The sequence below is a fragment of the Prionailurus bengalensis genome, chromosome B1 (assembly GCF_016509475.1).
Source record: "Prionailurus bengalensis isolate Pbe53 chromosome B1, Fcat_Pben_1.1_paternal_pri, whole genome shotgun sequence".
In the NCBI taxonomy this organism is placed as follows: domain Eukaryota; kingdom Metazoa; phylum Chordata; class Mammalia; order Carnivora; family Felidae; genus Prionailurus; species Prionailurus bengalensis.
In genome coordinates, this window is record NC_057344.1 from 200091487 (window position 1) to 200117826 (window position 26340).

The window sequence follows — 26340 nt, forward strand, 5'->3', positions numbered from 1 at the left end:
ATCTCATTATACACAGAATGTCTCTTGCAATCCTCAGGGAAATTACAAATTAACTAGTTGAAGGCACTTTGAAAAAAGCAATTTTTAAAAAGTCATCAGAATGATCAGTTTATACCCCATGATTTATTTAAATTGATTTCTCTAACTGAAGGCTGCTCATTTCCTAACTGCAATCAACACAGTTTCCACCTGGCCAACATCTGTTTCCAAATCCCTTATTTGAAAATCTTGGGATTCTATTTAAAATCTGAGAAAAACAGGGGTGCCTGGGTAGCTTCGTCATTTGAGCATCCAACTCTTGATTTCAGCTCAGGTCATGATGATGGAGCCCCACGCACGCTGGGCCTACGTGACATATTTCCATTCGTTCATTTTCTTTCCCTCCCTCTCTCTCTCTCTCTTTCTCTCTCTCTCGCCCCCTTCCCTCCCTCCCTCCCTCTGCAGCCTCACTCTTTCTCAAAAAACAAAAACAAAAAAAATTTTGAGAAGAGCAGAAAGAGGGAGAGAAACAGATTTTTCAGTTTTGAAACAAGAAAACGTGTGGAACAACTTCTTGCCCTGATACAAAAGTTAGAGAAAAGTGATCCATGTTCCAGAGTTAAGTATGGCTCTTACACTTCTTTTCTGCCCCCAACAAAGGCTCTAGGTAGAAAAAAGATATTTTCAGTATCGTTCCATCATTTCAAAAGTGACTTTCAGACGAAGGTATCTCCTCTGGCACAGGCACCGTGCGCTCCCACAGCAGGAGAACCTCACGCCACCTTGAGCAAGTCATCTCCACACCCACACAGGTATCTACTGGGCAGCAAGCCAGGGCCGCACAAAGGGGGCTCCGCAGACCAGCACCAGGCTACCGACTGTTTGCTACTGGTCTGCTGCAAGACGAGGATAAAAACACAGAGTAAACACACAGAGACATTTACGGCGATCTGACGTTGCCCCTTCATCAGAAACACATCCTGCTCATCAGTTCAGCTCAAACTATGGTGGCAGGGTCGCCCGCGCCCCAAGCTGTGAACCCGACCTGCGCAGTGGAATACACCTCCATCCACGATGGATGGCAAAGAACAAACAACAAAAAAGCGGTCCTTCACCTCAGAAAGCCTGTTGTAAGCCAGGGGTCGGCACACTTTTTCTGTAAAGGGCCAGATGGTAAATATTTCAGGCTTTGTAGAACATCCATGATCTCTATCTCGTATTTGTTTTTTTCCTTTTGCTGTACAGTTGCCAGGGGAATGGAAGAAAAAAGTCACATTTAACAAGGGTGCTACCCTTCTAAGAAAACAGTCATAGACAGGGAACTGCAGAAAGGTCAGCTGAGACTACTTCTGGCTACGTGAGCAAACATCTCATCCAAGTAAGTGCCCTTTGATAGGAGAGATTAGTGTGCCATCACCTTGTCTGAAAAAAATACCAGCAGAGTATCTTTTATCCTATACTATGACAGATTGAAAACAAGCAGTTCCTTAACTAATAAATAGGCTTTACTTTTGCCAAGAACGAAAGAAACATGATAGTAACAACACTGCCATAAAACATGAGCCCTTGGGTTTTTCGAATCTGTTTTATGAGGATGATTTTTTATCAATAACCATCACCAATCAAAACAAAATAATACATGGGGAGCCTGGGTGGCGCAGTCGGTTAAGCGTCCGACTTCAGCCAGGTCACGATCTCGCGGTCCGTGAGTTCGAGCCCCGCGTCGGGCTCTGGGCTGATGGCTCGGAGCCTGGAGCCTGTTTCCGATTCTGTGTCTCCCTCTCTCTCTGCCCCTCCCCCGTTCATGCTCTGTCTCTCTCTGTCTCAAAAATAAATAAACATTGAAAAAAAAATTAAAAAAAAAAAAATACAAACGCAAAGTTCCCACAGATCCGACTTGACGATAAAAACCCTCACAGGCAACTTATCTTCAGGCACCCTGTCACTCTTTCACTCGAGAGCCCTCAGTGAGTGGCCTCCCCAGGCCAGGCCAGGCATGGTGCCACGTAATGGGCTCGGGTGGTGCGACGGCAGCCCTCAGAGAGCATGTGGGTGACACGGTCCATGACGGTGAGCAGGGGACCCACACAGAAAGGAGCCACCAGCACGGCCTGCGGGAGCCAGGGAGTCTCTGGAGAGCAAGCAGCATCCTAACTGGAGCTGGAAGGATAAATCAGTTTGCTTGCCAGAGGAGGGAAGGGAGGACAGAAGATGTAGGGTTCCGTGAAAGGCGTTCTGGGCAGAGAAGTCAGCGAGCATTAAGGCATGAGGGCTTCAAAGCACAAGGCCTCTTCAGAACACGGACGGAGTCACGTATGGTCAGAGCAGAGATCCACAGGGACCGACCAAGAGGCAAAGGCCGCTGTCCAATCACGAGCCTTGAATGCCATGCTACGAAGCTCTGCTTTGGTAAGACATGGGGAGCAAGAGAGTGGTAAAATTTCATGCATGTTTTGGGCAATGTCTTCTGGGACAAGGTGAGGAAAGAGCTAGAAGGAGGCTGGACTACACTGTGAGGGTCACACAGTTATTTCCCTCAAGGTCTTTTGCTCAAAGTAACTGGCACAGGGCAGCTATCCGGCAGGAGACGAGGCTGTACTTGACTTGTGGAAATGAGAACAACTCCCATCTGACTGACGTTAATTGGTCAAAACCTCCGCTGAGAACCAAGAACTGAGGCGGTGGCAGCAAAAGCCCGTTCTCACTTGACCCGGGGTGCCTGTTGAGTCTCAAGTGCCGGGGTCCGCTTGGCTGGGGAAGCAGAAACGGGTGCCTCTCCGGCTGGTGGCTGGGAGGCAGAGTGACCGCCACCCCGTGTGGACGGTAAGTCACACGCGGCCAGAGCCCACTCTTCTTCTTCAGGGCCGGCTCTGGGCACCCCTCCTCCCACACCCCTCCCCAAGCCTGGACTGCCTGCCTTCTCTGTCGTCCCTTTCTGGGATCCAACGCAAAGCCTGCTGAGAAATCCGCCACGTTGCCCCGGTGTTCAAACCTTGCTGCGGGTGTGGGGGGCGGGGCAAGTCACCCAGATTCCCCGGGCCTCAATTTCCTCTACAAAACCAGATGCTCATACTTAATATTAACAGGGAGGATCAAATGTCGGGGATCGGATGAAAAAAGCTGACACACTGGTAAAGACGCGGTAAACGCTTCACCGGAGGTAACAGTCCAAATGAACACATGCGAATGCTTGCCCTACATACACCCATGCATTTTGTTCTCACAACCCACCAACGTAGGTATTTTGAATTTCTCCAATTCACGAGTGAGGAAACGAAGGCGTAGAGAAGTCAAGCAATCGTCCCAAAGTCACACAGCTGGTAAGTGGCAGAGGGGGGACAGGAACACAGGCTGTCTGGCGTAGAGTCTGAGCTCTGAGGCACGATGCTGCTACTCGATGGCACCGTTTCCCCTTCTGAACTTGCTAATTAGTTATGAGACATCCTGATGAAACTGGCTACCTTTTCATGTTTCCATAGCAACCAGCCTGAGTCTTAGCTCCTTGAGGGCAGTCTCTCTCTCTCTCTCTCTCTCTCTCTCTCTCCTTGCCTCTCCTCATTGCCTTGTGTAATAAACAAGTAATTATTTGCCGACAGGTAACACATTAACGTATCCACTTAGTATCCCCTGCAAATGCTTCCACTTGTTGGCATTTACAATTTCAAATGCGTCTCACCAGCATGGGGACAAGTATCCGTGCAGGCCCGAGACTGCTCTCTGGAAAGACCTGTGCACCAGCCCCGGGCTGGTGTCTGGGAACTGGGACTTCGGGAGGGTTCCCGCAACCCTAACTGCTAAGAGTGGCTCCCTGTGCTTGAACCGTTGTGCAAACAGTGTGGTTCATGCGGAACACAGGCTTTCCTTCTGGGAGTCTGGAATTTTGGTAAGTGCCAAGCAGAAGGCGCCTTTGTGAGCAGCCCCCCAGTAAAATCCTTGGGCCAGTGAGCTTCTAATAAGCTTCCCCAGTGGCCAGTTCACACAAGTGGTCACAAGTCACATCCTGTGTGACTCCACTGGAGGGGACCCTTAGAAGCCCACTCCTGGCTTCCTCTGCACCTCGCCTGGGTGCCCTTTCCCGTCGCCGTCTGCTCCGTGCCCTCTCACCGCAGGTGATCTCGGCCCTGAGTCCCACAGGCCCTGCTAGTGCAGCACCAAACCGGGGCTGGCGCTGGGGGTCTCGACACAATCGGAATTAAGAAAAGCTGCCGCCCAATAGTACGCACTGTTACCTTCTGAAAGAACACCCTCCAGTCTTCTCAAGACCAGTTCAGAGGTGGTCAAGAGTTGAAGCCCAGACCTTTGCTCCTCGCTCATTTAAGAACCCTGTCTCAGGCTGGGCAGCTGGAGGGGAAGCAGTCTTGAGTCCCTGTGCCCCACAAGCCAGCACGTGCTCCCCCAGGGAGGACAGCTCGGGGGGACAGACATGTGCCACGGGAGATACCGAAGCGTGGCTCTGCTGCTTCCTGGCTGTGTGGCCTTGGGCAAGTCATTTAACCTGCTGGGGCTCTAATGTCCTCACCTGCCAAAGAGGGTTCGTGACAGCGCCCGGCACCGAGCGGGTGCCTTGTTAGAAGGGAGGTGCGTGCCGTGGGTGAGCTGGGTGGGGGGGCCTCACTGGCTGCTGCGCCCCAGCTCCGGCCTCAGGAAAACACTCTGAGAGACCACGAGGAGCGGCACGGGGGAGGCGGCGGGGAAGGGGGGGCGCAAAGAGAAAGAGGTGAGATGGCTAAAACCGTGCGAGCCTCACAGGGTTATCTACACAGGATGGGTGTGAGTATGAATTCTGAACCACACAGCCTGGGCTCAAACCGCAGAGCTGCTACCTCCTGAGTTCCCCACAGCCGCCCCACAGCGGCCGCCCTGTCCGGAAATCGGGGATAACAACAGTACCTGCCCCGTAGGGCAGCTGCGAGCTCGCGACGAATCTGGTACCGTGCCCAGCACAGTCAGGGCTCAGTAAGGCCTGGCTATGGCATTTTCCGAGGACACCCGAGCTCCGTACATTGTAAAGTATGAAGACTCTACAAACGTCCGTTGTCGTTATTACCATTATTAATTATGGAACACCAACAGAGACAATACTTACAGTCTCTTCTTATCCACCACTCGCTTAACTCGGATGGCTCTTTGTTCTGAGTAAAGTTTACAAACTCCTGTTGTAGGGAAAACACCAGAACAGAGACCATTTAAAACCGCTTGTCAGGCAAGGGTGTCACGAAACATAACGAGACACTATGGTCTTCAGCTAGCAAAGCTACATCTTGCATCACGTCTATCGTGCAATGCCACATTTGACCCTTAAGATAAAATGAAATACTTTTCAAGTAATCTTCAATGAAATCCAAAACGGCACTCCTGTGCTCCTTCACTTGCTGGGAGTGTATCTCCTTGTGGGCTGGAACAGAAAAGGACAACAGTCAGGTCTCCGTATTCAATTACACCGAAGAACAATCCATCAGCTTCCTTAGAACAGTTTCCCTATTGAAAGTATTTTTAAAAATACGGCTGTAAAACAAGCCTTCTGTCAAGTGCCATTCCATTTGCAAAAGAGTAAGATTTACTGGGCTTCGCACGAGCAAGAGATTAAACCTGTAGAAAAACCACAGTCAAAGAATTTATGGTTTATTACAGCACGCAGGGCTCGTACTCGATGTGGCTCACTTCTGGAGAGCTGACCCCGTTGGTACTGACAGCATCCAAGGCTCAAGCTGACCTTCAAGGAACATGTTTAAATCAAACTCAAACCACACACCAGCCGGCCGGTCGGTGCTGTTTTCCGGCTTGGAATGCTCCGTCCTCCCCCTCCGCCATTCACGTTCCAAGCGCCCCTCAGACCTGGAGGTAAGCCTTCCTTCTCAAGGAAACCTTCCTGGACTGTCTTAGCCACAAGGATGCCCGGCTTCCGCAACTATCACGCTGTCTTCGAGTCCATGCCATCCGTTGTGGCAGGACAGCTCCCACTCACTGGGAGACCGGGTGCCTGCGGCGGGCAGGCCCTCTGGCAGCACTTAGCATATATTACTGCTAATCCCAAAGGCAATTTGGAGCTCTGTTGTACACACAAAGAAACTGCCACGGTTCAGTCAACAAGAAGCCCAAGCTCACACGGTTTGGTACCTAATTGCTGATTTTATTCACAATCATGTATTTTCTAGGTGATTTCAATGAATGTACAGGCCCTTAGGGGGACAGGACATGAATCACGTTTTTATTATACAGCTGCGTAACCTGAGATTCCCCTGAGCGATTCAGCGGATCCGTGAGACTGCACACAAAATTTTGTGTGTACGTGTATTTCTCGGGCAAGAATGCCCATAGCTGTCATCAGGCTCCAATGGCCCTTCAGGGCTGTGATGGAAGCTTCCCAGGTAGAAGTCAGTGTCAAGAACACAGCAGCCATCTGCCCACTCCGAACTTTGGGCTATTTCACGCAATCTGTATCCGTCTAAGCACGCTACGAAAGAATCCAGGAGGATATACGATTTGGGAAGCTATCTCACTGCCTCGATAAAAGTGAAACATCAGTGGAAGCAAGTGACTAATAACCCAAGTGCCAACTATGGCTCTAAGCATGGGCTGAATTCAACTGAATTCTCGTAACAACCCAAAGAGATACGCCCTGGCACTGTCTCCATTTTATAGACGAAGAAACTGAGGCCTAAGGCGGTTAAGTGACTTGCCAAAGCCGTCTGGGCAGAATGTGGTGGGGCTGGGGTGGGCACATCAGCCCCCCCTGGCTCCACAGCCCTCCTCTTCGGCACGACAGTTGGATCCCAAAGTCCAATACTACAGCTAGAGCGCGGAGATGACCGTCTTCCGTCCTCATCCACGTGCCTCGACAACGGCCCCCTGAACGCCACACACAACACAGGCACGCACACACCATCCGTCCGCTGTGCCCCGGCACCCTTACGAAATGTTTGGTTGTGCCTGGAGAGGTCCTTGCTACCCCCTCCCCGACCCGCGTAACCCGAACCACGGCCTCTTCCCTACTTTTAACGGCTTAGGTTAACACGCTGATCAAGAAAAGAAGAATTTTAAAGTCCTGAAACCTACACTTGAGCAGGGACACAAGACAGAGCGTCAGCCAGCTGTGCGCACGAGCCTCATCCGATCAGTCGCGCTGGCGGCTCAGAGCACCTCACCTTGTGTTCGCAGTTGCTGAATCGCTTCAGAGCAGGTCCTCATGAACGTCTGAGCGTCCTGGTCTATCTGGTCTCGCTCTGTGTCTGTCATCCTCCCGTACTCAGACATGATGTGGCTAAAAAGAGAGAAAAAAAAAAAGGTGGGGAGGGGAGACAAAACGTTAGAGCAGCAGCAAATGACCGCCACTGCTGTGTGGACGGGGCGGGAAGGGAAGAGAGAGCTTCCCTGCGGACGTTACGTTTACGCTGAGACCGGAGGTGGGGAAGAGGAACCGACCAGGCTGTGAGGTGGGAGAAACAGGGGCTAAATAGCGGAGCCAACACCGGCGAAGGCCGCTAGGTAGGCAGAGCTTCCTGCAGAGACCCACCTGCAGCCGCCAGTCCGGCCAGGGCGAGGCGAGCAGGCCTTGGCAGGCATGTGGGCTCTCGCTTTAAGAACAGGGGCAGCTACTGAAGGCTTTCCCATAACACGAGGGCAGAAGTTGACGAACGTCAGGAGGCCTGTGCCGTGGAGGCCCTGCGGGTGCGTGTGAAAAGGTGTCAGGCTGCCGTCTTCCCACACACCGTCTCGGAAACTCACAATTAAAGGGCTTTCAGACCATTTCATTTCCCCCTGATACTAAGTTAAAGACCTCAAACGTGACTGAGCTGGCGAGGGCGCTGGCTTGCGATAACGCAGCGCCGGGAAACTCAAAACGTTGTAATTCTAGTACCTCGCTCGTCTTCCTAAGAGCCGGGCAGGGGTGGCAGCATTATTATTAACACTCGAATGAAACACTCGAGACATTATCACTGAATTTAGGGTCACAAAATATCAGGTCAGAAGGGACCTCGGATAATGTGCAGACTCAGTTCATTCCGTCCCCATCCGCTAGCCCTGCCAGCCACTCATCCTCACCGGGGATGAAACACCAAGTCCCCCCGATCGGCCCGGCCTGACGTGTGACCTACTTCCTGACACTCACCCTCCTGCCCTGCACCCCGCCTGCACCGGCTGCTTTGTTGCCCCCGATCAACCACGCGCGCCCCCGACCCTGCGCGGCCTGCCACTTCCGCATCCGGCGGGTGGTCTTCCCGCAGCCGTGCACGCGCGCCTCCTCCGCATTCGGATCTCTGATCACAGCCGGCTTCCGCGACCACCCCCTGGCTCGCCCCCGGCACCGGCCCCGTCACCGCTTCTCAGCGCCTGTGCTGGGGATTACGCTGCTGTCTCTGAGCTCCAGAGTCACCTTCTGCTCCGCTCTGTGACACAGGCTGGGACACTCCGGACCGCACTGCTCCTCCCTTGCCATCTCCTCCTCACCGGCTTCCTTGGCCTCACACACTTACTTCTCCCCGAAGCAGTGACGTCTCTCTCCTCCCAGGAGAACGTCAGCTTCACGAAAGCGGGGATTTCATCTTTTTCCTTTCTGTTTCCCCAAGACCTAAAACGGTGTCCCGCACACGGTAGCTGAACAGGTGGTTTTGCACCAGACTCTACTCTCAACGCCTTACGCGTATTTTGTTTACTTATTTGATCCTTGCGATTCATCCATTCGTTCACTTTTATACTAAACCCCATAGGCTGGCACTGCGGCAGGGGTCAGGGGTCCAAAGCTGAACAAGGCTTATTTCTGATCCCCGCACAGGGCAGGCACCAGGCCACAGGTACCTGGGGAGGAGGAAGGGGCACGAGAAACTGTGCTGGATGGTGTCGGTCTGCAAGTGGACAGTGGGGCCCAAGGCGGGAGAGGTCAGTTTGCGCAGGGCGGTGCCAGGCCGGCACGGCGGGGGACACTCCCACAGGGGACAGCGAAAAAGACCTGCTACAAATCCCCAGCCCGCGGGTCAGTGCCCGGATTACCACACGACAGACGGTCTACGCAAGGCTAATCTGAGTGTGGAAGGGAAAACAGGAATACACCGGGCGGTCCCCACAAACTGAGCGTCCACGCTATGGGGCTCTCGGGGCCTCGAGTCGCTGCAGGGACACGTGCACGGTCGGTGTCTCCACAGTGAATGTAGAGCAATGTCGACACTATTTCTCAAAGGAACACGGACAGTGTTTTGATAAATACACGTTCACTTAAAACTGTGCTGAACCTGCAACAGCTACTTCTCCAGCATCGATAGGTTTCCCCCCAAACACGAAGACCACACAAATACTCCAACCGCTGTCAGCTGCAGAGGAGCCCTTGGGATACAGAGGTTGGGGCCTGCTGGTGCAGTCACAGGAGGATGTGTTTTGTTTTTTTTTTTTTTATTCTAGAGAAAGAGAGAGCGAGCACACAAGCAGGGGACAGGGTGCAGAGAGAGAGAGAGAGAGAGAGAGAGAGAGAGAGAGAGAATCTTATGCAGGCTCCATGGTCAGCACAGAGCCTGACGTGGGGCTCAATCCCACGACCCGGGGATCACGACCTGAGCCAAGATCAGGAATTAGATCCTCAACCAGCTGAGCCACCCAGGTGCCCAAGGAGGATGTTAAACAGAGGAATCTGCACTTTGTGCGGGGCCCTCTGCGGTGGCTGGCCTGGAGGCAGATGAGAGCAGAACCGGGTGGCCTGGTCATGGCTATGGGAAGACATGAAGAGACCCCGGGCTGAGGCCACGTTGGTGGGAAGGAGGCACAGCAGGTCCTAGAAAGACCGAACAGGCTGAGGACTGACTGGACGTGCAGGGATGTGGCGAAGCCCAGGGCGCCCAGCACAGCAGGCATGGGGGCGGGGGGGGGGGGGGGGGGGGGAGGGGGGGGGGCGGGGAACAGATGTTTAGGCGGCACGCGGACCTGAGGACATGACAGGTGAGGACACAGAGCCAACTTGGAAGAAAGTTCAAACTCCTGTTTCTCTGTGATAATTTAAAAAGAGCACCAGCTACATAATGGCCATTTGAAACATGTCTGTCAAAAGTGATGAAGGCTTGCTGGTGACACGTTAAGTATCGCAGTAACAAAATTATTACTATTTTGAAAAGGTGAACTATCTGGCAAATAAATTCCAAAAAATATATATTCTCATAGGACACGTATATAGAAATTCATCAAACTTTAATTTTATTTACTTCCTTTACAAGGTACAGCGGGGTAATTTCATTACAGACCTCAATTTACCGAAATATTAGATTCAATGAAAGGAAACCATGTTAGGTATATAGGTCTGGACTAGTCAATTTACTTCAGGGGGAAAGGAAGAAGAAACTGGGAAGTTTATTTACAGGTTTAGAAATCTAAAAGAATATATGTATTTTTTTTAATTATTTGCTTGCTCTGTATGTTAAAAAGGGGCAAGTTCAAAATCACAGAATACCGCTGGCACTCTGCCCATTACTTTAATATGCAGTTAAATGCTTCCTGAGGGTAAGGAAGAGAGAGAAGAGTGTAAATGATTTTCTACTCTGTTTCAAAGGTTACTGGAAAGGTACGGACAAACGTTAAAGGCTACAGTCTTATCTTTGCTATAAATATTACATAGGGGCAAGTACAGAACCCTGTCCACAGTATACGCCCAACAGACGGCACGGGATTACCCCGTTAATGTCTGGGCTTCAGATGTGAACACAGACCCTGCTCTCAGTAAACTACATCATGATGGGCAACATCCACGGGCTCACATATATGCTCGCACATCACAGAGGCGAACAGTTCTGTAACGCCTTCTGCGCATGAATACAACTCACTGTGTTAAGTGCTTCGCATATGTTTCCCCATTTATTTCTCAAAACTCTACGAGGTGGGAACTATGACACTTTTCATTTTACACACGAAGCAACTGAGGCACAGAGGGGTTAAGTAACTTGCCAAGGTCACACAACTAGCAATTAGCAGAGCTGGAATTTGAACCAAGGCATCCTGGCTCTTAACCACCACCCGGGGGGTCTCTCGTGCCACAAAAGGGAAGGGTTCAGAAGACAGGACGCTTTTTTCCCACTAGTTGACGGGGAGGAAGGCGATCTATGAACCAAATCTTGAAAGGCAGGATGTGGCCATGGGGAGACCAGAGTGGACACTCTTCCTAAGTCACGGGACGGAATCAGGAGAGAGCGAGGCTATCTGGAGAACAGTCAGCGGTTCGATTTGGCCAGAGCACAGAACAGGTAGAGCTACGAGCTCTTGGTGGGTCTCCAGTGCCAGCGGAAGGAGCTGCATTCTGCAGCCCATCGAAGGGCTCAGCCTCGTGAAGATCAATGTGGCAGTATCTCATTAGGTGGAACGGAGGGGGAGGATCAGTCAACGGGTTATCGAAACTAGACAGAGAATCCTGCCTTATTCATCTCTGTCTCCCTACGCTGTGTAAGAGGCAGGTGCTAGTACATTTCTGCTGGGCTGAAATTTAAGAAAGGGGCACTGGGCAGGGTGTGGGTGATGGCAGGGACTGGGAAGAGGTGACGGATCTGAGACATAAAGCTGTCAGGGACGGAAGAGATGTTGGAGGCACAGCCTCATCAGCTCCGGGGATCTGGGGCCTGGGTGAGCAGCAGACATTAGTAGAAAACACAGAGGAGTGAAAGAGCTGGAAGTAAGGAAGAAAGAAACCGCCGTTAAGGCTCGTCCTTATAATGCAGTTGAAAAGGACAGAAGTACTGATCTGGAGACCAAATGTTCCATGACCGACACTTTGTTTTGAAAAAAGGAACCAGGGCAAATGGGCTTTTAGAATCATTTGATGATAAAATCTGAGGAAACTAAAGGAGATTTTAAGTGACAAAGGACGGCTTTCTGAAGTTCTATGCTCTTGTTTTAAGGAAAAGGGAAAAGTCACTGTGACATTCAGTATCGTGGCCACAGACTGTGGCAGGCCGGAGGCCACAAGCCACGGCCGACCAACTGAAAGGGCAGAAGACACGGTGCCATCTAGACGCTGCGGCAACAGGCCGCTTTCCCGTGACGGGCACTCAAAAACCACCTGCTTGCCCGGGTCTTGTCGAACTGATCTGACTATTTTAATCCTAACCTCCAGAGGGCCACTCAGCAAAGTCTGGCTCCAAGAAGGAGGCCGGGGAGTGGGAACGAGACCAAGGACGGCGGTGGCCAATGGTAAGACCAACAGTTAACTGTACACTGTTTAGCTGAGTTTAGGAACAAGTGGAAATCAGACAGACAGACATCACAAGACTGGCTCCATCGGGTGGGTCCCGAACGGTGCCGGGCAGGTGTGCTCCACGTGCCTTCCCTCGCTCCTTCTCCGCCCCCCCTCCCCCCCCCACCAGTGCTCCTCAAGCCGTCCTCAGGGTGAGCGATAACTGCTTCCCGGTTTTGGAGAATGCCCCCAGGCTCCCCCACTCCTCCCGGCCTCCTCCGCTGGGCCCGCGGACACTACCTTCACTCCGCGTCCAGGGTGGATGTCCACCTACCAGCTCTGCCCCACCGGACACCAGGGCAGCCCCCGCAATGCTCCTTCTCGCCCCTGCACCATCGACCATGTGCACGCAGCGCCTAGTCGGGGCCAGCACAGAGCGAACGCTACCTATGTTAGTTACCAATAGCATTTTCCCCCCGTCTACTGGATCTTTCCCCCAAATGTGGCATTATTCTCCCATTTTAAACAAATAAAATGAAACAAAACCTCTCAATTCCATGTCTCCTAAGAACGACTGCTAATTTCTCTCTTCTTAAAGGTGAAACTTCTCCAGTAAGTTTGCACCCAGGTCCCCAGCATCTGGACCACTGTTTCTTGACCCCAATCCAAGGAGACTTTACCCTCCTCGCTCCCAGGGCACCAGCGGCCCCCACAGGGGCTCAGCCCTTACCCAGTTACACTGCACACACTGGGAGGAACCGGGGGCTTCCCCTCCCTGACTCAAGTGTTCTTCCTCTGGCCTCCACGACACCACCCTCCTGATTTCCTCCTACCTCACCCACTGCTCGTTTTCAGGCTTTCTGTGGACACCTCTTAGCCCCCTGAACACTTAAAGATGGACATTTCATGGCCCAGTCCCTGAAATCTCTCCACACTGCCCGCTGGGTGAGTTGGTCTGGTCTTGTGGCTTTAGCAGTGCAAATACCAGCTTTATGCCCACAAGTCCCAAACTTCTATCTCAGCCCGAACCTCTCCGAGAACTTGAGGCACGAATATCTAACCGTCCAATCAGATGTTGAATTTGTGTCACGAATGTGCCCCACCTTGAGCCCCTGCCTGCTCTTCTCAAACCCGCTCCTTGACTCGACCTTCAGAATATTTCCAGAATCTGACCTCTTGTTGTCACACCCACTGCCCTGTCTCTGGTCCCCGATGCCATGACATCCCTCGCCTGGATTTAACTGGAGCCTCCTTGCAGGTCTGCTGTTCTGGCCTCTCCTAACACAGCAGCCATGCTGATGCTGTTACAAAGTGAGTCATGTCCTATCACTCGTCCTTACAAGACCTTCCAGTGGCCTCCCCCCGCCCAATTAGAATAGAAGCCAAGGTCCGTGCAAAAGCTACAAGATCCTTAAGATGGGCTGTAAGATCTGGCTCCTGCTGCCTCTCTGAGCTCATCCTCACCTAGGCCCCAACCCTCCTACCCCGTCACACCAGCCCCCTTGCTGCTCCTGCAGCGTTCCAGACATGCTCCTACACCGGGACCTTTATACTTGCTGGCTGCCCTCTTCTGGAATGTTCTTTCCCCAGATATTTACATAAACTGATCCCGTCTTTTAGGTGTTTACTGAACGTCCCCCTCTTAATAAGGCCTGCCTTGACCTACCCTAATAAGACTGTACCCTTTCTGACGTTTTCTAGCCACTTTCCCCTCCCCCTCCTCCTAAAAGCACTTATCCTGCTCTAACACTCTGTATCGTTTACTTTTTAATTTTGTTTATCTGTCTTCCCCCACAAAAATCTAAGTTCCCCAAAAGCAAGGACTTTTTGCCTGTTCACTGCTGTATCCGCGTCATCAAGAGCAATGCTTAGGATCTGGCAGGCCGATAGATTGGCGCATCACAATCAAATACTTTTTGAACGACCCGACTCGGTGCGTGAGGCTGATGGCAGAACAGGCTTGATATACAGCTGCATCTGTGCTCCTCAGGAGGCCCCCTGCAGAGCCCTTCCAGAGCCTTCCCTGGAAAACTTCAGGGGCAAAGGCAGTGACTGCATCCATCCTAGATGATGGGAGAGAAGGGAGTAGTGAGCCGGGGCCTCTCGGTCCCGGGCGTCGGGTGAGTCTCCTCTCTCCTCCCTGCGCGAGGCACCTTCCCACCCCCTGACCCCAGCCCCTCACTTTCTGGGGTAGAGTTGGAAGGACAGAAGGAAACCCCTCGGTTCTTGGAAAACAGATGGTCCTACTCTCAGCGGAACCTGGACCTCCCTGGCATCTCATTTCCTTAGCTAGTTTGGTTTAACCAAGGTCACACCAGGTAATGCTAACAGAATGTGCCCTACGGAAGGTGCACTCCATCCCCCCAGCCCCTCAGGCAGAGCAGGAAAGGGAAAACAGGAGCAGGGGGGCCTCTGGTCTTGTGCTCCTCCCCAATAGAAACTAGAAACACTCTCATCAGAAACAGAGGCGAAAAGGGGTCACGGACAAATAAACAAGAAAGATACCTCCAAGTGAACACGCACCCCGTGGGTGGAGCGGATCTATAAATGACTAATTCCAAGAACATTAGATTAACATCCTCCTACTCTCTATTTTGATTTAATGGAAACTCGGCTCAGGGAAACTGAAAAGGTCTAAAGGTTAATTTGATAAGACTGATTACTCAATTAAAAGGTGATGTTCCTTTAGGAACATTACCCGTTAACCTTTCGAGTTGGAAATTGACAGTATGGTTATTCTATTAGTAACAACAGAAACCAAGGAAGTTTTCCCCCCAAGTGGTATTGTTTTGTTGCCAAGACATTGCAGAAAAGGTACATCTACCAGAAGTGGAAACATTATTTTTAATTAAAATCATTCAAGAGATCCAGCCAGAGGCCACCTCATTGCGTGCTGCTCTGCTCTAGTAAAATGTCATTACTAAAAAAAAAAAAAAAAAAAATTAAATGGGTCAATAAAGTCTGAGCTCTACATTATGGAAAAAATTACAGCTTCCTAATTATGTCAAACTAACATAGCTTTATGGGTCTGAAGGCAATTTTTCTTTTAATTCCATGATCATACTTCATCTAAAATGTTCCTGGCCAAGGCCAGCACACTGGGAGGCAGAAGTGGTCAAAGGCAGGCCGTGGACGGTCTACACCGTCAGGAGGGGGGACCTGCTGGGGGACGACAAGGGCAGCCCTTCTCTATCGGGAGAGAACGCATGTCACTGAGGGGATGCCTACCCCCTAGTCCTAGGTTCTATTAAGAACAACAGAAACCAAGGAAGTTTTCCCCCCAAGTGGTATAGTTTTGTTGCCCTCATGCGGGAGGGCACTTCACTGGGCGCGGGCACGAACACGCACACGCATCTAGCCACGGCTCTGTTCTCTCTCTCCTCTCCGGGATCTGCTTGCTTACAGAGAACAGATGTCCTGCTGTCTTCCTCTCTCTCCTGTGCTATAAAGGGGCCTGCCCCGCTCTCTGTGCTCCAGCGCCTGTGACCGTTCAGTGGCGGTCATGGCTGAGCGAGTCTAATTCAGGAGCCTTCAACAAGGCGGCCCGCCCTCAGACCTAAGCTCTGCCCGCCCCCCTGGATTTTTACCGGTCATAAAGCTGGTAACTCGTCCATCTCAGCACGTTCACCTGACTCCTGCATGCCATCTCTCTCTCCTTCCCTCCCACCGCTGTCGGGCAGGAAGGAGACGTGTGTTTTTTATTAACTGACCACCCCCCCCACAAGTTCATTATAGGTAGGTCCCACGGGGTTCCAACCCTATTGCCGTTCCCCAGGGGACTTCTATGTGCCAGGAGCTTGCGCATCTCATGTAATCCTCACGAGAACATTATCCACATCTTACAAAAAAGAAAACAAGCACAAAGACGTGAAGCGAGCTCTAGACACTCACACGATTAACACTGGGCGCCCGTGGGACTGAACTTGGGTGTGCCTGACCCCCTGAGCCCACGTTCTTTCGAAGGGACGCAAACGGGTAGGATTGGAGCTCAGGATGCACGTGGTGGCAAAGAGCAGCTGCAGCGGGGAAAATGAGTAAAAGACTGAGTTTCCACAAAGGGGAGACGGATGAGTCGGGACCAAGAAGCCTCAGGGGCCAGAGCTCCGACACTCAAGCCACCCAACCAGTAAGTGGCAGAGCGGGACTGGCCCCCAGAGATCTGGGATGTCCATCTGTGCACCTGCCGCAGAGCAGCTGGGAAGGGGGAAGCCGTGGGCCAGCAGCTGGCTCTACTGGGCGACAAAGGGAGAGGGCTCGGAGCCGTCTGGGAACATGGATGCACACTGTGTGGGAGCTGAGCAGAAATAAATGCCTTTAACATCACTTTTATCGTCAGAAGTTGAGGGGCGTCTGGGGGGCTCAGTCGGTTGAGCGTCTGACTTCGGCTCAGCTCATGATCTCGCGGTTCCTGAATTTGGGCCCTGCATCAGGCTCACCGCTGTCAGCACAGAGCCCACTTCAGACCCCCTGTCCCCTCGGCTCTCTCTACCCTTCCTCGACTCACGCTCGCGCACGCGCTCTGTCAAAAATAAATAAACACGTTTTTTTAAGAAAAGGTGAAAACGATTGCCAAGTTATAGAGCAGCACGCTTTACAATCATCTCATAAATGCATGGAAATGCACTGCATTTCCATTATACTGTCTTGTATGAATCTCTCGACCAGCTGGTGAGGGATCATCAACCCCTCTGTTTAGAGCAGGGCTCTGTAAACGCTTTGAAAAGGGCCAGAGAGTAAATACATTAGGCTTTGCAAGTTGCACGGTCTGCCGCAGCCCTTCACTTCTGCTGTTGTGGCGCGGAAGCAGCCAAAGATAATGTGTAAATGAATGGGTTTGGTGGTATTCCAATAAACTCTATTTGTGGACACTGAAATGTGAATCTCGTATCATTTTCATATGTGGTGAGATCTTAGTCTTTTCTCCAAGCTGTTTAAAAATGCGAAAACTATTCTTAGCTCACAAGCTGTACGAGAACAGGCAGCTGGGTGGACTTGGCCTACAGGCGGTAGTTCGCTAAGTCCCGGTTTGGAGAAAGACAGGGTTTCACAGATTAAATGACTTTCTCAGGTTCACAGTGCTAATAAGGGAGGGGGGGTGGCTTGAACTAAACCGACATTTAAAACATCTGCCTTGTTGGATGCCTTTTCAAGGCAAAGGGAAGTTAACAATGGATTTCCAGGCAAGGCCTCTATAGCCACTTATGTGACCTAAGGGGTCAGGTACAAAGGGAGGAGCTAGACAGAGAGGTTTATGCCAGTTTGGTTGGGTTTCCCAAAATGGCTGCAGCTTCCACCTTTGTGAACTATCAAATCAGTACTGGAGACACACACACACCTCGGGAAATGAGATTTGCACTGCCATCTAGTGTTGAGCTGTTACTTTAACGGAGAGCTTAAAAAGAAGCTCTTCTTGGTACTATGCACTAAGAGTGAGAATTTTACGACATTCCAAAACCATACGAACAAAGCACATTTAAAGGTATAAAATTACTTATGATGTCATTTCGCACATCCCATCCAACCTTCTCGTGAATTCACACAGTAGGCCTGAAGCGGAGTCCCATGGCAGACAGTCCACCCCACCGCCAGGTATGAATGGAGGTCAGGAAGCACAGGAGACAAGGTGTCTGCCCTGCAACGCTCCTGTATCTGTTGAGAGCCGGAGTCCATTCCAGAAACCATTTTGGAAGGCTCAATCAAAATGCCTTCTCTCTTTTAAAAAAGCAAGCTAACCAAACCCTCTCTAGATGCAAGAAACGCACCGACATGACATGTTTACGTGACTGACCGGCAGCGTTCCATCGTGGGTTCAGTAAGTCCGTGCTGAGAGGGTGGGTCTCGTGTGTGTCTACGTGTTTCCCAACGTGTGTGGCACCAACACAGATGCAAACGTGTGGCAGCATCGATCCTGAAGATCGTGCCGTGGGGGGCACTGGGACTTGGAGGGTAGAGAAGAGCCTATCTTGGGGACGGGCGGTCCTTTCTGCCACCGACACCACGGCCGAACCGATCTTCCCCACGGCGACTCTGGGTGAGTAAGTAAAAAGTAAGGGCAAACGCCTCAAAAGGAATATAGGTATGGAAAAGAATTCAGTCACCAAAGCCATGGTAAGAAGTATGCACTTACCTATAAGCATTAATGTAATCTTTCCTGTGTTCCAGGAGAAAATCTCTCAGTTTGCCAATGTGTGAAATCTAGAATGAAAAGAAAGCAAACTGTTAACATAGGGGGGAGGGGGAGGGGGGGGGAGAGAGAGAGAGAGAGAGAGAGAGAGAGAGAGAGAGAGAGAGAGATGGATATGTTACACTCACGTGTAATTTAAATTAATAGAGGATGGAATGCAGGTTATAGAAAAATTTTGAAGCCACAAACGGGACGACTTTGGTTTGGATTCTAATATGTAGCTGAGCCTTGAACAATGCGGGGTGAGGGGCGCCAACCCCCACACAGAAAATCTATATATAACTTTGGACTCCCCAAAAACTTAACTACTAGTAGCTTACTGTTGGCAAGAAGCCTTACCAATAACATAAATGGTCAGTTCACACGTATTTTGTATGTTATATCATATACTAAATTCATACCAAAAACCAAGCTAGAGGAAAGAAAATGTTATTAAGAAAATCATAAGAAAGATGGGGCGCCTGGGTGGCTCAGTCGGTTGAGCGTCCGACTTTGGCTCAGGTCATGATCTCATGGTTCCTGGGTTCGGGCCCTGCGTCGGGCTGTGTGCTGACAGCTCAGAGCCTGGAGCCTGCTTCGGATTCTGTGGCTCCCTCTCTCCCTGCTCCTCCCCTGCTCACACTCTGTCTCTCTCTCAAAAATAAATAAAGATTAAAAAAAAATTAAAGAAAACCATAAGAAAGAGAAAACCCACTTACAGGACTATACTGCATTTATCCAGAAAAACAATCTGCACATAAGTGAACCCAGGCAACCCAAACCCAGGTTGGCCAAGGGTCATCTGTTGTCATTGACTTGTTGGTTAACTTTCCCAAAGTCGCCCCTGAACCTGTAAGTGTTGTGATAGATCTAGAATGTTATGAAGAGATGATCTCTAAGGAACTTCCAGATTAAATAAGATCATGCACGTCTAACATCTACGCAACACATGCTCAACAAAGGCCAATTCCTTTCCTTATGTGTCTTCTAAAACTACAGACAAAAACTGCATCTTCCAAGTGTTCTGGGGACGGAGTCTAAGGCTGGAGATACCAGGTTTACAGGTGGGGTCCTGCAGAGCAGCAGATTTAAAAGCTTCAGAGGCAACGGCAGATTCCCACACAGCAAACCTCCATCTTCCCGATGGCCGACTTCCACGGACGAACCGAAAGGACACCAGGTACAAAGGACTGCCTCTGTGACGGCTGGGAACTAGCATAAGCAAACCCTACTCTGAAGCACCTACCGTGTGCCCAGGTACTGCGTGTGGAGCTAGGGATTAAAAACTAAGTAGAATGAAGTAAAAAGCGGTGGGAAGAAGTCTAGGATCATGGTCGACAGGGACAAAAGTGTTTCCAGAAGGAGAGACTGATTAACCAGGCTGGTGGCCTGCTCTGTCCTCTGACCAGCGCTCGCTTGTTTTCCTAATGCCCCTGCTACCCCTTCCAGACACACACAACCCCGGCCTTGAAGGGTCCGCTGAACTTTCATCTCTTCCACGACAGTTTTTCTGCCAAGGCCAACTCAGCCTGTCTCTCGCTTTGCTCTCAACCTAAAAGCACTTCTGCATGCCACCCACGTGGCACCGAGTCACTCACGGCCACGGCCTCTGCTTCCCTGTCGGCGAACCGCACGGGCGGGGGCCGTGCAGCCCCCACGCAGGTCTCAGCGCCACATGGGGCACGGGGGTGGTCGACGAGTATCTGTGAAACGAGCGTATGTCTAAATACGAAGATAGTGTTTATCACAAAGAAAACATTCCGCGTTTGTCTGGAGACAGGTCAACAGGGGATCGGTTCGGTTTCCCACAGGGTCTAGGTAAATAATAAATCTGGTTCGGAAAAGGACCTTCCTTCAGGCACGTGAAGAGCAGGAATCACACTGAAGATGAAGCGTGGCCACGGCACTCGCTTATTTGCCGGGTAACGAGCCAGGGTTGAGAGTCTGTCCGCTAGCCCTGCCCTGTTAGGTATTTTCACTCACACCACCTCGCTCTCTTCCCTGCTGTGGGCACTCGCAGCACCGCTCTCCGACGGGAACCAGTGTGGCAAAGTGAACCTCACGGAAGCTAAGGGACTCACCCACTGTTACCCACTTAGCACGTCAGCGCGTGGCCAGGCTTACAGTCAAACGTAGGACCACCGGAGTCCACGTCCGACCTATTTTCCTGTACAACACAGCTCCCTTCCTCACACTCTTATTCCTATTTTCCACCTAAGCTGCCTTACAAAATATGCCTTTTAGGACTGTTGGGGAAAATACTCAAGAGAAGTACAAACGAAGCGTTTACTGCACCACACGTTAAGAACTGATCACGTTACCGTCCTGTTTTCAAACTTGCAACGGTTTCTGTCCCCTTGCCCGGCCACTGCCCACAAGAGGCGAGGTGAACGGCGGATGCTACAGGACATCTGGCGGTGGTGACTTCTGGATTTAAAACACACTGCAGCCAGGGGCACCCGCGTGGCTCAGTCGGGCAGCCGGCTCTTGATTGTGGCTCAGGTCACGATTTCACGGTTCATGAGATCGAGCCCCACGTCAGGCTCTTTGCCGACAGCTTGGAGCCTGCTTGGGATTCTCTCTCCTTCTCTCTCTGCCCCAACCCCTGCTCCTTCTCTCTCTCTCCCCTTCCCTCCCTCTCAAAAACAAACAAACATTTAAATACACTGCAGCCAAAAGCAGCAGTTCCAAGGCTGATTTGCCAAAGGGCAGCCAACAAGTAACCTCCGGGCCTAAACAATGGAGTCAAGTCCAAACTCCCATAAAGCACTCAAGGCCCTTCACAGTCCAGCTCCACAAGTCCCGTGTGGCCTCAGTCCCTGCCACACTCCCAGTAGGCGCCAGGCTCCAAGTCCCAGAGATGCCCAGCACGCACACCCATATGGTTCTCCTTTTCCCTGGAATGCCCTACCCACCTTCCCTCCTGCACAGACTTCTCCTCTTTCCCTCCCTGTATCTGCTCCACACCCTCGGGCACAGTCAGACCCCACTCACCCACAAAATGTGGCACCTCGACCTCACCCCTTCCTTCATGACCTCCCTTCATGACCACAGTGACTAATTTCAGACCAATTTCCCTTCAGTAGATGGCAAGCCCCTAGAGGGTGATGGGTCCCTTTCCCTTTCCTGTGCTTATCAGGCACAGTTCCCGGAGCAAAGCAGAGCCTCAAAAACTGTTACTGAATGTTGACAAAACAGTGGGTACCGGAGAAGCCCTAAAGAACTGTGTTTGCTGTTGCAGGTACAAAAATGCCACCCTCCCCCTGCAAAGGCTTCCAAGTCCCGTGAATACGTTCTGTTAGAAGGCAGAGGAGAATTAACATAGCACATGGAATTCAGGTTCTCATCAGTTGACCTTAAAATAGGGAGATTATCCTGGCTCACCCAGTAGGAAGGCCCCATATAATCACAAGGGTCCTTAAGTGTCGAAGAGGAAGGGCAGGAGGGAGGGCAGAGTGATGCAGTGGGAGGAGGCCTGGTTGCTCTGGAGACAGAGGAGGGAGCTGAGGATGCAGTTGGCCTCTACAAGCTGGGAAAGGTAAGGAGACAGATTCTCCCTTAAGTCTCTCCAAGAAAGAACGCTTCCCTGCCCAACCTTGATTTCAACCTACAAAGTCCCGTCTTGGACCTCAGACCACAAAACCGTAAGATAATACATTCTTGTTGCTTTTTTTTTTCAACTTTTTTTTTTTTTTTAATTTATTTTTGGGACAGAGAGAGACAGAGCATGAACGGGGGAGGGGCAGAGAGAGAGGGAGACACAGAATCGGAAACAGGCTCCAGGCTCTGAGCCATCAGCCCAGAGCCTGACGCGGGGCTCGAACTCACAGACCGCGAGATCGTGACCTGGCTGAAGTCGGACGCTTAAGCGACTGCGCCACCCAGGCGCCCCCATTCTTGTTGCTTTAAGTCACCGGGTTTATGGTAAATTGTTACAACAGCAGTAAGAAACTAATACAATGTGTCCTAATGTAAGCTGCCATAACAAAATACCATAGGCTGCGTGGCTTAAACGACAACACGGTCTCACAGTATTGGGGGCTGGGAAGTCCTGGATCAAGGTACCAGCAGACGTGGTCTGGTGAGAGCCCTCTTCCCACGGCGCAGAGAGCTGCCTTCTTAATGCACCCTCACGTGGTGGGGAGGTGTCATTGCCAAAGACAGCTTATTATATTTCAACAATTCTATTATGGCTCTTGTATTTTCAAATTTGCAGGGGTGTGAGCACTTGTACGCTTTGAATTGTGAATGTTTCCACATCTAGTGGTAACTTTAAAAGAATCACTTATGTGTGTGTGCAAAGAGAACTCCCCTCACTTTTAAAAGGAGAAAGGCCATTCCGGTGTCAAGTTTGACAAGGAAATCGGACTAAAATGGAAATTTTATTGCCCCATAAAGATCTAAACTAGTGTCTTAGTCTTGGTATCACTGAACGACATGGAGGGGGTGAGGAAGAGTCTCGGGGGAAGGAACAGGTCACTGGAAAGGTCTCTGTGGGACCAGGTGAGTGACAAACGCAAGGGTTGAAAACAGGGAGTATTCTGGGGACTGAACCATGTCGTGGGGCACATCACAGCCTTGGGCAGGTGAGGGACACCCCATCTTCACAGCTCTGTGCCTTCGTGACTGCTCTTGCTCTGCCTAGAGCAGCTCTCTTCACCCCAACCCCATGCCACCAGAAGAATCCCTGCTCGTCCTTCCAGGTTGCACTTAAATGTCACCTCCTCCGTGAAGCCTTCCTGAACACCTTTCTTAGTATTTTACAGATACCTGTTAGCACTTTCCATTGAACATAACAAGTATTTATCTGTGACCCCCCACTAGACTTCAACTGAGCCCCGTGAGGTCAGGATCTATGCCCTGTTCATTTTTGTATCTCCAGTAGAGATTAAATGTTGGAAAAGGAAAAGGTAGGGGGGGGTAGTTTGTGGGGGGTTGGAAATCCAACAGAAAGAGCTTCAAGATCTGATAAGTCCTGACGTACGAGTTGGGTCAAAAAGGTATCAGACCTGTACAAGATTGTACCTACACAACCGAGTGAACCCACAAAGAAAGAGGAGCACACCGGCCGTCTGTGCGTGTTTCTCCTAGAGTCAGCACGTGCACCCAGAGGGGGCAGCGCGAGCACTAAGGTCCGAGGATGCACAACCTAGCCCGCTTCACAGGAGCCGGTCTGCTCTCACAAAGCCCGTCACCTTCCAGCTGACTGATGGCCGGCCCACCACGGAAGGAAGAGTTTTTATGCCCACCGGCTGTGGCTTGACTACACTGCTACATTATATGAGAAGCGTCCACTGTCTCTAACATAAAACATAGTTTAAAATGAGACGTGAACTGCAGGCTGAGAGAGAAAAGGAACACAGGAGGTATTTAATATCTGAAGCATTATGATTCACTTCCCTGTTTTTAAAATCCTTCTCTTTTAGAGACATACACTGAAAATTTACCAATCAAATAGGACACCTGGGATTTGCTTCAAAACCACATGGAGAAGAGGGGAGCATCAGACGAGGCAGGACGGGCCGCGGGCCGGTACGAGTTGAGGATGGGCACACGTGTACCTGCGGCTTTGTCATCCGTCCTGTCTGCTTGAGGGAGTATCTGAAATCGAAATCTCCCTTGATAAAAAAACATTTTGACACATCTCCCATTTAGCGCTTTCTTCCCTTAACACTTTTAGTCATTTTGTGTGCAGATTTTCTGCTGTCCACGCTTGAACCAACAACTAAATTCCACACACAATCTCTACCGGCTTTATTTCTAAGTACTTGCAATCTTGGCTTAGAATTCCATTTATCAGGGTGGACGCCCCTTTCAAAACCCAAAACCGTCACCGAGAAAAGACGGTGTACCAGGCTTTTCCCAGAGCTCTTCCCATTCCCAGAGCTCCGTGCACTGGCTCACCTAATTCTCCCACGCGTGACCACAGGGGACAGCATCACGCCCATTTTACAGGTCACAACACGGAGTCAGAGACGGGACAGACCACGTGCTGAGGGACACCTCGGGGTGAAGTCTGGCTGGAGCCCTGGCGTTCTAAGTATCAGGCTTGCGTTCTCAGCCTCCAAATTAAAGCACACATTGTGGACAGGCCACAACTGCAGTTTTCCAGCACAGTATGCACAAAGGGATGACTGGGAACCGAGAAGAGCATCCGAGCGAGTAACGTCCAGCTGTTCCTTTCTTCTCATATCCCGTGTTCAGCAAAGCACCACACATGTGATTACAGCCGACGGCGACCGTCACTCACCGAGCACCAGCCATGTGCAGCAGGCAGTGCAGAAACTGCCCGGCACGGGCTGCCCTTTACTCTCCCCAGAGCAGCCGGATGAGTTAGACATGACCCCCGTTCCCATTTAAGCAACATGAAAATTGAGGCCATGCAAGGTTACAAGGCTAGTAAGATGCAGAACGGGGTGGGGGGGGGGGGTGGCACCTGGGTGGCTCAGTCGGTTAAGCATCTGACTCTTGTTTTCAGCTCAGGTCGTGATCTCACAGTTCCTGGGTTTGAGTCCTGCTTGGGATTCTGTCTCTCATCTCCCTGCCCCTCCCCAACTCGCACTCTCTCTCTTAAAATAAATAAATAAACTTAAAAAAAAAAAAAAGACACAGAACTGAGACTGATCACAGGTCTCTGTGACTCAAAGGCGAAGTCACTTATCCTGTATTATTCTGTCAAAAGACTACTAATATTTAACTTAATGAAGTTTGACATCCTTCTTTCCAGTAATAGAAGCTGGGTTTTGTGTGAGAGTATTTGTGTACAATGTTGATCTTAAAAAACGTGTTTAACTACAGCGGATACAGAAAGATCTGCAAGAAAAGCTTCCACACACAGCACTCGTTTTAAAAGTCACCTATATGTTACAGTAGGAATATTCACATATCGGAAGAGAATGTCGCCACTGGCTCCAGCCATCTCCTCCCGGGTCGGCTGCTGGGTCTCGCGTCCTGCGACACGGCAGGCTTGGAGTTGGCAAGGCCACCTGGATGTCGGGGGGAAGGCCCACAGCCACGAGCAAGGAAACAGGGCGGTCAGGAAGAACAGCAGTCTTTCTGATGCTCAGCTCATCCTGAGCTTCCTTCAATCCTTAAACAGCCTCAAAATATGGCTTAAACGAACAATGAAGGCAATTTCCCCAACGGCTTTTCTTCCCTGCGTTTGAGTTCCCCTGCAGCCACCTTTAGCCCTGGGCGGACATGGGCAAAGGAGCCGACTCTGGGCACATGACTGCGGGTCTGGGGGGAGCAGGGCGGGCAAGAGAGAGAAGGGCAAGAAACCCAGGGGGTTTGGCGGAGACTCCTGGGTTCTGACCTCTGCTTTGCCACCCCCTGCTGAAGGAGACCCTGCTCCCCCACTCCTGAGGCTTCAGGTGCAGGGAGACTTGAGCGGGACCAATATCCTGGCCTCAGAGGGAAGAGGAGCCACTTAACTGGTTTATGATTTGGAGAAAGGAGAATGGGCATGCTCGGCTCCTTCTCGCCCTCTCCGTTTTTCCCATCAGCCAGCCAGCCAGCCAGCCAGCCAGCCAGCAGAGGGGGTATATTCTGACCCAAGCTTCCCCCATATTTCAGTACAAACCTAAAGCCAGGCTCCCTGTGTGGATTTTCATGTTCTAACTCCTGTATTTCTCTTTCAGGTGGTTCCAAAATTGGGCTGAGAAGAAAGGGGTGCTTTTATAGGCTCCCCTAAACTCTTAACCTTTGCCAACTGAAGTTTTGAGCAAGTCGCTTAATCTCCCTGGGCTTCACTACAAAGACAGGGTGGTGAATGCAATTTTTAGAAAACAGCAGCAGCACGAGCTACCTGCCAGCTTTTACCAGCGTCAGTACTACCCGTCCATTATCTCATTTGCTCCCGACGGCCCTGTGGGTAGGCTCCATTATAAGCCCAGGTCACAGATGAGAGGACATGGAGGGTACACATCCCACGTAAGTGGTTCAAAACCAATGGGAGACTGTGACTCCCAAAGCAAGTGCTCTCCCAAGTCCACCCAAAAGATGACCCCGCCGTCCCATCCGAGCACGGCAGGTCTGTGGGGCTTGCTTTTACCACGAG

General features: G+C 51.0%; 1 protein-coding gene across 5 annotated transcripts in view; it reads right to left on the reverse strand.

The window, feature by feature from the left end:
- Positions 1–26340, reverse strand: part of STX18 (syntaxin 18) — a 123386-nt gene that overhangs the window by 33114 nt on the left and 63932 nt on the right. For 3 of the 5 annotated variants that reach the window (XM_043572979.1, XM_043572981.1, XM_043572980.1), the window contains exons 2-5: positions 18246–18313; positions 7125–7240; positions 5297–5374; positions 5066–5132 (exon numbers count right to left, since the gene is read on the reverse strand). In XM_043572979.1, coding sequence (XP_043428914.1) covers positions 5066–5132; positions 5297–5374; positions 7125–7240; positions 18246–18313 — 329 coding nt within the window. Of the gene's footprint in view, positions 1–5065; positions 5133–5296; positions 5375–7124; positions 7241–7492; positions 7618–18245; positions 18314–26340 lie in introns of those variants that run through there. The other 2 variants (XM_043572978.1, XM_043572982.1) reach the window with 2 other exon arrangements.